Source organism: Pseudorasbora parva, chromosome 24 (assembly GCF_024679245.1).
Source record: "Pseudorasbora parva isolate DD20220531a chromosome 24, ASM2467924v1, whole genome shotgun sequence".
Classification (NCBI taxonomy): Eukaryota; Metazoa; Chordata; class Actinopteri; order Cypriniformes; family Gobionidae; genus Pseudorasbora; species Pseudorasbora parva.
Genome location: NC_090195.1, coordinates 4531950 through 4544545, shown reverse-complemented (window position 1 = coordinate 4544545; position 12596 = coordinate 4531950). Strand labels below are relative to the sequence as shown.

General features: G+C 39.0%; 2 protein-coding genes across 3 annotated transcripts in view; both read left to right on the top strand.

Annotated features, from left to right (window-relative positions):
- telo2 (TEL2, telomere maintenance 2, homolog (S. cerevisiae)) lies at positions 1-10224 on the top strand. The gene is made up of 20 exons (XM_067435119.1): positions 1-647; positions 785-1065; positions 1217-1285; positions 1411-1558; positions 1640-1742; positions 3075-3143; positions 3733-3874; positions 4016-4152; positions 4858-4952; positions 5224-5310; positions 5402-5490; positions 6225-6316; positions 6397-6513; positions 6592-6663; positions 7660-7824; positions 7905-7993; positions 8105-8204; positions 9290-9354; positions 9432-9547; positions 9840-10224. The coding sequence occupies exons 1-20, from the start codon at positions 355-357 to the stop codon at positions 9950-9952; spliced, it is 2442 nt and encodes an 813-aa protein (XP_067291220.1). The 5' UTR covers positions 1-354; the 3' UTR covers positions 9953-10224.
- Positions 10225-12061: 1837 nt separating this feature from the next.
- The window catches only part of ift140 (intraflagellar transport 140 homolog (Chlamydomonas)), a 32443-nt gene continuing 31908 nt past the window's right edge, over positions 12062-12596 (top strand). Inside the window, exon 1 of one of the 2 annotated variants that reach the window (XM_067435165.1) lies at positions 12062-12236. The gene's annotated coding sequence lies outside the window, so the exon portion shown is untranslated. The remainder of the gene's footprint in view (positions 12237-12596) is intronic. The other variant, XM_067435166.1, reaches the window with a different exon arrangement.

The window sequence follows — 12596 nt, the reverse complement described above, 5'->3', positions numbered from 1 at the left end:
TCACATGGGTTTGGTTTGTCAACACGACTGATGCTGCGAGTTATTTCATATTTTGCTATAACTGAATGACTTTAAACTTTCAACAAACTGTGTACTACATTGTTGGTATTCATAACGACTGAATTTGGCTTCCTATGAGGTTTATAGTTCTGCATCTCTGATGCTTATGTTAATGTAAATCAATAGTTTAATCTTATTTATTAATTTAAATCATTATTTTGTGTATAGGTTCGTACGATCCGGATATGAGTCTACCTGCCAAATGCACACAGTGACATTTAGCATATTATGCAGTAAAAGTGATTTTGGATTTACCTGGAACTTCAGCAAAACACCTGTTTTTGACGTGACGTCATGGGGTCCGCTGGGGCCGAGGTGGGCTCCTGTCTGAGGACTCTCTCCAGCTCACGAGACTCCGGGGAGATCGTGCACGCGCTGCGCACACTCACGCACTACCTGGAGGACGGCGAGTTCACGCGCAAACACTACACACGCGCGCTTCGGGTGCTGGTGAGCGCGCAGAGCTCGCACTGGTTCAACAGGTCCCGTGATGATGAGGAGATCAAAAGGCTCTGGGATGAGATCTTCCTCAGGGGTCCCCCGGACCAAACACTCCTGCTTCTGCTGGACACCATCAGCTCCACAGGGTGTGTGTAAGGCATCAACATCCATCCATCCATCCATCCATCCACCCATCTATCTAAATACATACTTTATTATTTATGAGTTTGCCTTTGATGCACTTGTATGATATACTGATGTGTTCTGTCTCTTCCACACCCAGTGAGAGTGCAGGTCTGGAGCGGTGTGTGTCTGTGTTGGAGAAGTTCCTCTCTGCTGCTCGTCTCCAGGTGTTGCTGTGGTCCAGGTGTGAAGGAGGTGGATCCTATTCAGACACTCCCCAGCTTAGAGAGACCATCATTGGCCACCTGGCAGCTTTATCCACCATCACCTCCAACCATCTGCACACAAACACACCTGACACCTTCCTGCCACAGCAGTACTACCCACTGCTGGCCACCAGCATACTGGACACACTGGAGAAGACATGCCACGCTCTCAGAGGTATCACACACGTTCATACTTGTAAATAAAAGAAGCGACACATAGTTTAAATGCGTCATTGCGACCACTGCATATTTTAATGCGTCTGTCATTGCGATTTGTTATCCATACATCTCATTTTGCCTCACTCATGTGTATCTCTCTGGTATAGCGGGACAGGACTGCTCTCTCGGGTTTGTGGCTCAAGTTTTGGGAAAAGTGTGCATTCAAGGATACAGCTGTAAGTGTTTTTTTTTTACTTTTGTAGGTTTGCTTCACAGCTTGCAGTGAAAGATTAATTTATTGTCTTATTTCAACTGTATTATATGTCAGACTGCATCAGTTTCTGTGTGCATGTTTTTGTAGCTCAGATGTTTGAAATCCTGGCCCCTCGGCTCTCGTCTCTGACCCGTGTGGACCCGCTGTGGCAGCGCGTGACGCAGACACTACTGGAGAACGTTCCAGAAAGGTGCACGGAGTGTGTCATCACAGGACTCATACGCTGTCTCAGTGGGTAAGAGAGTGTGTTTGATACCAGAGAGGACGCTGATAGCAGTAATGAATTAGTCGACGCTAACTCAAATGTGTGTTTCAGGGCGACTGCTGCGTCCAGGCTGATGGGAAACCTGGTGCTGACCAATAAGAAAGCTCAGTTTGTTCTCACTCATAAACTGTTATTGCAGCAGTATCAGCACCCAGTGAGTGGCAAAACTAGATATTAAATGTCTCTAAATGCAGAACATATTAATAAGAAACAAGTATGCTACCTTTTACAACCTTTACTAAAGTAATATCTATAAAAACTATGGTATATGAATATGGTAATTGTTCAGTACCTTCATATTTACATCAAAGTACCATAATTCAGAATGATACCATAATTTCTCAATTCTAAAGCATAACTTACTCTACTGTTTAAAAGTTTGGGGTCGCTAAGATTTTTTTATTGTCTCTTCTCACCAAGGCTATATTTGTTTGAGTCAAATAAAGTAGTATTATGAAATATTATTTATTTATTATTTTAATACATTTAAAGGTGCACTATGTAGTATTTTTGAAGTAAAATATCCAAAAACCACTAGGCCGGTGTTATATATTTTGTTCAGTTGAGTACCTACAATATCCCAGAAGTTTCCAACTATTTGTAAATTGTGAGAAAATTGCTATTTTAACTAAGGACAGGGACGTTTCAGCATTGCGTTTGAGGAGTCGCCTGTCAGTTGCATTATATCTGCGTTACCCTCAGTTTCGGCTTTTATTTGGCAGGAGCGCTTTACTCTTAGCAGTGTGAACAAGTGAACACACGGAGTAAAGTCATAACATCGTTTTAAACACACTTAAATGTATCTAATATGATAAACAGAGCTACATTACCTCAAAATCATAACCGGAAGAGCGGATCTGTGCAGGCGCCCGGCGACTGTCTCCCGTCCCGTCATAATAAAAGTCCCGGTATTCGCGAGGCGGGTATTTGTGTAACAATCGCTCCAGCGGCCGTGCTCAGGTCCATAACACTCGGTCCTGCTCTGCTTTACACTACAGTAACGTTAATAACCGCATGCATGAACATGATTTCTACCCGAGTCCTATTTTCCACCGGCTGTGATGAGAAGACCACATCTCTCAAGATTGCTGCGCTCACACTTTGCGTCATCAAACTACACATTTGTTTTGAATAGGCGCCCTCCAGTGGATGGAAAGTTGCATAGGGCACCTTTAAAAATGTAATTTATTCCTGTGATCAAAGCTGTATTTTCAGCATAGAACAGCATTTATTTGAAGTAGAAATATTTTGTAACATTATAAATATCTTTTGTCTCTTTTGATTAATTAAATACGTCCCTTGCTGAATAAAATGATTAATTTCTTTAAAAGAATTCTTACCGACCACAAACTTTGGAACGGTACTGTACATATGCATGATATTAAAAAATATGACATTGTTTATTTGCATGACCTGGACATTGCACAGAATTGACATTTCTTATTTTCCCTGTCTCTCTCGTTCTCTCCGTAACCCTTGATCTCAGACTCGGTTGTTGAAATCTGTTCTTGGTTATTTGGCTCTGGATTCGGAGCGCCGGATGCTGCTTAAACAGGTGTGATGATCTACTGTTTTAATTTTTTAATGGATTTGTGCCTTCAGGCGGGTATGTTACATAGTTATCATAGCTACCAAAATCCAGTGTTCTGTATTTTGCGTACGTGAGTTTTTGTTGTAGATGGCTATTGCTGCGCGTTTAGCTAGAATGCCATCCAAAACCAACCCATTGGGCCACTGAATCCGCATTAACGACAACAGTTGGGGCATCAGCCTTAGTCCTAATGGGTTGTTATCATAGCTATCAAAATCCAGTGTTCTGTATTTTCCGTACGTGAGTATTTGTTGTAGCTGGCTATATAAAAAAAAAAAAAAAAAAGTTGTGTACTGTGCTAATTAATTGAGATTTCTTAAAGCTCTTACAGGTTGTTGGCCTTGTTTGTTTCGTTGCTTCTATTGCTCTCCCCTTTTTTGTAAGTCGCTTTGGATAAAAGCGTCTGCTAAATGATTAAATGTAAATAAATGTAAATGTTAATTGTTATTCTATAATTGTGCAAATAAGTCGTTTTTGTATGAAATGCAAATGAAGTAGCTTAATGAGAAGTGTGTGTGTGTGTGTGTGTGTGTGTGTGTATGTGTGTGTGTAGGTCCTCCGGAGTGTGTGTCAGGTGTGGTGTAACAGCAGTGCCGTGAAACACACGTCTGTGGAACAGCAGCTGTACGTCAGTAAAGCTTTACTGCTGTGTGTGGCTTTACTCAACGAATCTGAAATACAAGAACTACGCCAAGGTAATGCGCAAGTGTTTGTATCGATCTCAAATAAAGTTGCGAACAAATTATATTCAAAAAGATTTTTTCACTTTCCAAGCAGACTTGTAGACCTAGTAGATTTTTAAGGGCTGCTGTATTATAAGGTTTTTTGTTCAACAGAGATGCTGCAGTGCATGCTGGGAGGTGTACAGTGTCGTCTAGATAGCAATATTGTGCGTATTCGTCGGATGGGAATGGTCGTGGGCGAGTGTCTTAGCCACAAATTGGACACATCAGGATCACAATTAAAATTCCAGGTAAGACATTCAGACCTTTAAACATGTTTTTTTTTTAATGTTCTTATGTTTGAAATCACCCACTATAACCTTATTCACTGTTCCCTACATTACTCCACCAATAGTGCACTTAAAGGAGTGAATGAAAACGAGAGAGTGAATTCGGACATTGTGAGCCGCCGTTTGCATAGTTTGTGCCATTTAATAATCATTTGAAATGTAGCAAACTGACAGCTACAGTAGTAATAAAACGATGTAGCTTGCACTCTGCCATTGAAACCAGCAAATTAAAAGGCTATTTATACCTGTATGATATTACGCTGTAGCCACATTGGACCAGCGGTTTGTAAAATAAATGGATGGATGGATGATTCAGCTGCAGGCGCCAGTGCACTCTATCGGTGCAATATGGGTATTCTCCAGCCGTTGAGTCGGTTGTACACTCGTATATCAGTGCAATGTGGGATTAAATGAGTGCACTTGATAACGTCCACTATGGTTTCGGACACCACTACAAATGGCTGTTCTCTCAAATAGTGCCGTATTTAAGGGTACAGGGGGCGTTTTTATTGACACAGCCAATGAAAACCTCTTGTGATGATGAATTGATGATCCTTATAGAACCTGAAAGAAACTAAAAAGTTTTAGATGTGCCATCATTACAACCGTGAACTTGAGATATTTATGCGCTGCTTTAATGCTAATGAAGCTGTTGCTCTTTGTCAGTATGAGCCGGATGAGGAGGTCCGAGAGCTGAAGTCATTGATGGAGGCTCCGTCTGTTGAGGACCACGAGGAACATCAGCCTGATGTCTCCAGCAGGTAAAAGCACACACCTCACTTGAGGATTTTGTTAACTGGTATTTTAGTCAGATCTAAAATGTGCTGCAGCTTATACTCCCATGACTACGCAACAAATCTTGTTGAACAAATTTAACAGTATTCAGAACAGAATTAATTAAGAAAGGATAAATTATAGTGGCATTCATTAGAAACAACATTAATTATAAACGCCTGGCCTAAACAACCGATGGACCGATTTTCTGGAACATTTGGTATATGTGACACCTGTAATACTTGCACTTTGTTCCAGTCTTCAGCCAGAGCCCAGAGTTCAGGGTTCAGCAGGTCAGTCTGGGACGTCATCGCCGGGTCACGGGAGTGATTCTGAGCTGGACAGGTACATCTACACTACCCTAAAAACACAAGAGAACTCTACCTATCTCACTAATAACATTTATCCTTTAACAACATCACTGTTCTGTTTTAAGTGATGATGATCTGACTCCATATGACATGTCAGCTGATCAGGAGAAGAAGAAATCAGCTCCGCCGCGTTATGTCAGGGACTGTCTGGAAGGTGATCTAAAATATATCAAATCATTTTAGAATTATTTACATATTAAATTAGATTTTAGTAATATTTTGAATTAGATATTATTTAGTTTCCAGGTTTTTTTTAAAAATACATTTTAAGTAATTTTGTGATGTGCTTTTATCAAATGTATTGTTTTTTTAAATATTACTATTTAAGGTTTGTTTATTAGTATTATTTATACTATTATTACCTCTATTGTTCATCTATTTTATATGTAGATATTTTATGTATTGTAAATGTGAGGGAATATCTGACAAAACATATTTGGCAAAAAAGGCAAACTTATAGCTACAGGTTTTATTTTACTATGCAAAAAAATGCATAGAAAACATAAAACTCACCAAACAAAAGCATGCATTTATAAAAAAAAAAATCATTTATTAATATTTTGTTGGTTCTCTCTTGTTTATGAATGTTATAATTTCTTTTGTGTGACAGCCTGGCCAAACATTATTTCGGCACAATTTAGCATTTTTTTGCATTATCACATGAAACAATTGACTCTAAACTAGACAATATGCACAATAATACAATACAAAAGCACAGACATTTAAAAAATAAATAGTAGTTTATATAAGATAGTTTATATTGTTAAATAGTTTTGGCTCTAATGAATGATGATAACCCTGCAAGCAAAGAACAGTCTAATTGTAATTCATGTTTTATCTGAGAATATTTTCTCATGTTTTTGAATCAGCCTTGTGTTTTATTTGCAGCGTTGATGTCTTCTGATGATGCTGACAGGGTTGAACTCAGTCTGCAAGTGTTGGACTCTCTTCTTAGGAAGAACGTGAAGGCCACACAGGAGGTCAGAGGTCATCACAGCACACTTTTAATGACTGAAACTCTTGTGTATCTCATTGGTTTGTCTGTGTTTATGTGGTGTAGGTCAGTGTGCAGTTCGGTAAAGTGCTGCTCCACCTGGAGGACAGGTACAACACACCGCTCTTCCACACACTCCGGCAGAACGCCATGGTGGCCCTCACTGTTACAGACATAAAACCGGTCAGACATCAGACAGATGATCACAAGCTGCTCAGCTCTTCATAGATTCATATGGAAGTGACCGTTTTCTCTCTGTAGGTTGTAGATTATTGGACGACAGAGTTCTACTCTCTCAACTACAGCTTGAGACAGAGACTGGACATTCTGGAGGTCAGACTAATGTCCAAATGAATGCACACAGACAACTGACATACTTTCATCCTTAAATGCCATATTCATATTCATAATTCATATGTTTGCAATGATAGTTAAATGTTAGATTAGGTTAACCATTAAGGGCTTAAATACTGCGTAATTACTGTTTTCAACATATGATAATAATCATAAATGTTTCTTGAGCAGAAAATATATATATATATATATATATATATATATATATATATATATATATATATATATATATATATATATATATATATATATATATATATATATATGATTTCTGAAGGATCATGTGAGACTGAAGACTAGAGTAATGATGCTGGAAATTCAGCTTTGATCACAGGAATAAACTACATCTTACAGTATATTACAATAGAAAATATGTATTTTAAATTGTTAGAATATTTCAGAAATTTATTTTAAAAAATCCCCAAACTTTTCAACAGAATTGTTTATGAAATTTGAGCAAATAAGTTGTAAAAATATTTCCAAATTTTCTAAATTCCTTTAAAATTTCTAAATTCCTTTAAAAGCATTTTTAAATAATTGACAACAGAAAATTATTATAATCTAGCAATAATTTATGGCCATGTATCTGTAAATTATATTTAAAAAAAAGCTTTGTCAATGGATTAGAAATAATTTAATTAAATTTTATATTATAAATATAATATAGTAAATATTATATAAAATATATTGCCATTTATTTTATGCATTGTTTTATCATATCTTGATATGATATCCAGATATTGACATCGTTCTCTAGAAAAACTCTGTTGGTCGTCCACCAGCATCTAATGACAAAACTGCCAGAGTATTTCATAAATTAATAATCGACCAACCAAGTGACCATTGACAGTAATCTCCAAATTGTGAGAGCAGTGGTGATGGAAAAAGATTGTCAACTCTTCCAGATTGAACCTGCAACCTTTGTGTTCTCATCCCTGATTCTCAACCACTAAACTAACTCCTCTACTCTTCCAGGTCCTGGCTCTCTCTGCCCAAGAACTGTCTGAGCCAATCGGGAACAAACACGCTGGAGCTCAGCCAATCACTGCAGTAACAGCTCTAGAGCAGTGTGATGACATCACAAACTGGCGGCAGATTGTGGAAAAACGGATCCAGAGCAAAACCAGACGAATTATCAAGGTGAGACAGCCTCAGAAAGGTGTTTATTACACATAAACAGAGATTTGATGTCTAATAATGTGTTTGTTTGTTCTGCTCAGGGTGGCACTCAACCCGTCAAAGCTGCTCCCAACCGCTATGCTCCAGTTGCTGGATTTTTCTTCTTCCCACTGCTCAGGAACTATGACAGGTCTCTTAGTGGTTCAGTATTGTGAAGCGCTATGTAGCAAAATCATCTAGAATAGTGCTAAATAAATAAGCGCTTGCTTACATTATTGCATTGATTTCATGTCTCTTATAGGCCACAGGTGACCTTTGACCTTCTGGGGAGTGATCATCTGGTGCTAGGAAGGCTGCTGCACACACTTGGGCTGCTCATGCACCTGGCCATCAATGCACCTGTAAAAGTGTTACACTCATGCATCCAGTTATCATTTATCCAGTTATCAAATAAATACAATTATTTAGTATCCAGCAGCCATAACACCCTGTAGCCCAAGACTGGTTTCCCACTGAAGCTAAGCAGGGCTGAGCCTGGTCAGTACCTGGATGGGAGACCAACTGGGAAAACCAGGTAGCTGATGGTAGAGGTGTTAGTGAGGCCAGCAGGGGGCGCTCACCCTGTGGTCTGTGTGGGTCCTAACGCCCCAGTATAGTGATGGGGACACTATACTGTCAAAGAGCACCGTCTTCCGGATGAGACGTTAAACCGAGGTCCCGACTCTCTGTGGTCATTAAAAATCCCAGGATGTCTTTCGATCAAGAGTAGGGGTGTAACCCCGGCATCCTGGTCAAATTTGCCCATTGGCCTATGTCCATCATGGCCTCCTAATAATCCCCATATCCTGATTGGCTTCATCACTGGGTCTCCTCTCCACCAATCAGCTGGTGTGTGGTGAGCGTTCTGGCGCAATATGGCTGCCGTCGCATCATCCAGGCGGATGCTGCACATTGGTGGTGGTTGAGGAGATTCCCCCTTCTATGTAAACCGCTTTGAGTGCTTAGAAAAGCGCTATATAAATGTAACAAATTATTAATTAATGAATTATTATTAATATAAATGGAAGATAAAGCACATTGCATTGTTGAATACAGTCTTTAAACATAGTATCCTATGCTTACTGCGCCTTTTGGGATATGATGTAAATCATTGGGTTTTCCATGCTTAAAGAAGTTTTTGCATGCTATGCTCAGTACATATACTGAAGAAATAGAATGAGCAGTATTATAGAATGACATTTAAATAAAGGAACAACAGTCTTAATGTCAGGGCTGTATCATTTTTTGTTTTTATTTTAGAGTGATTATCAAATTACAAAGCTGCAACTTAAATATATGTGCTGCGGATATAAGAGTTACACTTGGCACTGTATTGTTTTCAGTGTCGCAGTTCAGAGTAAATGCTGCTTCCTCAAATCATGCAGCCCTATTAGAAGCGATATACCCTCATACATTTAGACATATAATCATTGGGGTCTTTTGTCAGGTTGCATCTCAAATGGGCAGAGGTCTGCTGGATTTTGTTTGGGTCGTGCGCTTCCACACTGACCAGTAAGTTTGTGTTCCAGTACGCATTCTATCATATACATATACGTGTCATCTCATGCTCTCTCTTGCTTTAACTGTAGGATGGTGAGGAGGGGCGTTATGTTTGCAGTTTGTGCTGTGTTTCTGAGCATGCCCGCTGAAAACTTACTCACGGAGCTCGGTGACGACCTGATGGAGACTAGAGCCTGGCTAGCAGGTAGAGTGTTTTATGACTCTGTCACCCGGTTTGACAGGGCTTAGATTAAGCCAGGATTAGACCTTAGTTCAGTTAGGACATTTAAGTAGCTTTTATAAACATGCCTTAGAAAAAAAAACATTACTGGTGTGCATCTTGAGACAAAACAATGGCATTAAAATATTTTAAAATATATCAGTGAAAGTTGCTTTCAGTTAAAACAGCTCAAACATGCATTTTAGTCTGGCTTTAGCCTTGTCTGTGAAACCCGGGGGGTTTATATGTGTGAGTATTTATGTGTTATTGTGTACAGATGTGGCAGAGAATGACTGTGACGCAGACTGCAGGAGTTTGGCGGTACAGAGTTTAATACTGTTGGACAAAAACCTCAAATCTCAGCTGCAGATCCCAGATGTGGAATCATGACGAGTGTATCTTTCTACTTCTGATGCCTCAGATATGCTATCACTCGTGCATCTTTCCCACCTTTGCAGAGCAAAACTAGAGATGCTGGCCATATCACACTCTCGTCTGGAGTTGCGAAGATCTGGGAGATTTTATGAACTCAAACTAATGCTTCCCTAATTTATTTGGCATTGCTCTTTGGATTTCATGTTCTTTGTTTTTGTTCTTAATGTTTTAGTGACTGTAAAATAAAGAACTATTTGGGGACATTAATACTTCTGCCCTGAAAATAATTGTTTTACATTTTGTGCTGTCCTTATGAGAAAAAAGTTTACATAAGGGTTTAAAAATGATAAAACAGAGCTCAGATCATATATTTTTGATTAGAGGGTCAAATGTTCTTTCTTCCACTGAAGCCCAAATTGCTATTTGAAATATTCTCAAATCATGATGGCATACAATCATCAGGTTTTGTTCATGTAGCTCATGTGCTGATGATTAAAAGAAAAATACCTAGAAAAAGTATAGAAAATGGTGATCTCATACTTCTGGACCCCGTAATATGAATGCAACAAGGATATGAAAGCATATAGAGTGCTTTATTGCCAAATATATAGCATTTAAAACGAATTTTACACTTTCAATGCAAATTGGTGAATTTACTTCAAGAAATAAGACAAGCTTTCGGACGGAGTGCTATTGCTTGCTCTGTCGTCATGATGGTTAATGATTGGTTAATGATCATTTTATGTTTGTGTTTTACTTTTCTGATACATTTAAATAATTCAGTCCATCCGGGTGCAACTGGAAGTTTTAATTGTTTATTGTGGACAGGCAGTCTGCAATGCTGATCAGATTTACTCTGGGATGCCTAACCTCAATTTTATGTATTAGAAATCATATTTCTCTGAGAGCATTTTAGTCTAATGTAAACAGTAAGTAGCAGACATACAGCAAAATCACCAAATCCGAAATAGACAGCGTCATGGATTACCGTAATCTGTGAACCCCTTTTATTTCACATAGAATGGCTTTTTTGTTACCCAAGTTCACTCTGGTGATGTCTAACCTCTATTTAATTTCCTAGAAAGCATTTTGCTCTGATTTGAAAAGCGACAGACATACAGCAGGGTCACCAAATCCGAAAATAGACAGCGTAGAAAGTTTACTGACTCACAGCGTGGTATGGTAACAGCCCCAGTCTTGACTGCAAAGCCCTGCAAAGAGTGGTGCGCTTGTCCGAGCGCATCTCAGGGTCAGCTCTCCCGTCTCCGCAGGACATCTACATCAAACGATGCAGAGGTAGAGCTAAAAAAAATCATCAAGGACATTAATCACCCGGCCAACCCTCACTTCACCCGGCTGCCTTCTGGTAAGCGCTTCCGTAGCCTGATGGCCAAAACTGAGAGACTCAGGAGGAGTTTCTTCCCACAGGCCATCAGACTCCTGAACGCTGTCACTTAACTACATGTGACTTCACCTCACTCAGTATTAACAAACTCACATACTAATATTGCACTGCACTTTATTCTTGTGTTCCATGTAACTACTCATTATAATGCTGTTTGCACATTACACTCCTGCACTTCTGTTATCCACGTATTTATTTTTATAGTCTCCAGCTTACTTTATCTCACTTATTTTATTCCACATCTCTTATTTCTTTTACTTGATTTATTCATAATTCTACATATGTATATATAGCACCTTTATCCTATTCCTATTTTATAATTTATTGTGCTTTTTTTGTTAATTGTTATTTGCTGTCCATGGAGCGGACCTGTTTACATTTCACTGCCGGTTGTATTCTGTATAACTGTGTATGTGACAAATAAAACTCTTGAACTTGAACAGGTTACAGAAGTTACTCCACTATTTCACACTGATGAAAATATAGTGGCCCAAATTCTCTTTGGTGATGTCTAATATCCTTGGTGTGTTGGTTATCGACGGCAAACACGTATCAAGATGTGGTTAGTTACCCTAATGCCTTCCGGTTAGATTTGTTCTGACTCCGAATCACATGCGCTGAAACCATAACAAAACACACCGTATTAGCCATTCTACTCGCTTCACCTCATTGGTTGAGACGCAAATCCAGCGTTTAGCCCCACCTCTTCGTGGTTCGTCCCATAGATGGTTCGTCCCCTTTGGCGTTGTCTGGGCAACCTAAAAAGACGCTTCACGGCTAAAGGCGCGTCGTAAAACTCGAAGGGCTCATTTTATTTTTAATAATCAAAATTATACATATGCTGCGCGAAAAACACACGGTCATAACGACAGTGCTGAGTGGAAGAGGTCTCAGGTAAATAATCTACACAGTCGTTATTTGCAGTGTTTTTAAAGCGGCAGGCCTCGGTTTGGATTAGCTAACAGCTAACGGTAGATTGACTAACGTTAACATTAAAATGTAACGTTAAACAACGTTCACCGTTACATTTCGCCAAAGACATTAAAATAGTACGAGATATTGCCACAATAGTTTCCCTAGCTTTAGAAATGCATCTTATCTTCAACTTTATCAGAGCAGCAAACCGTTAACTTTGAGGAGTCACACCAATGTAGAAATACCATGAATTTGCTCATAGTAACATGCTAATGCCATGTTTTTGGATATTTACTTAAATAAAGCATTATGTTAAGTACACTGTATTACCATTTAAAT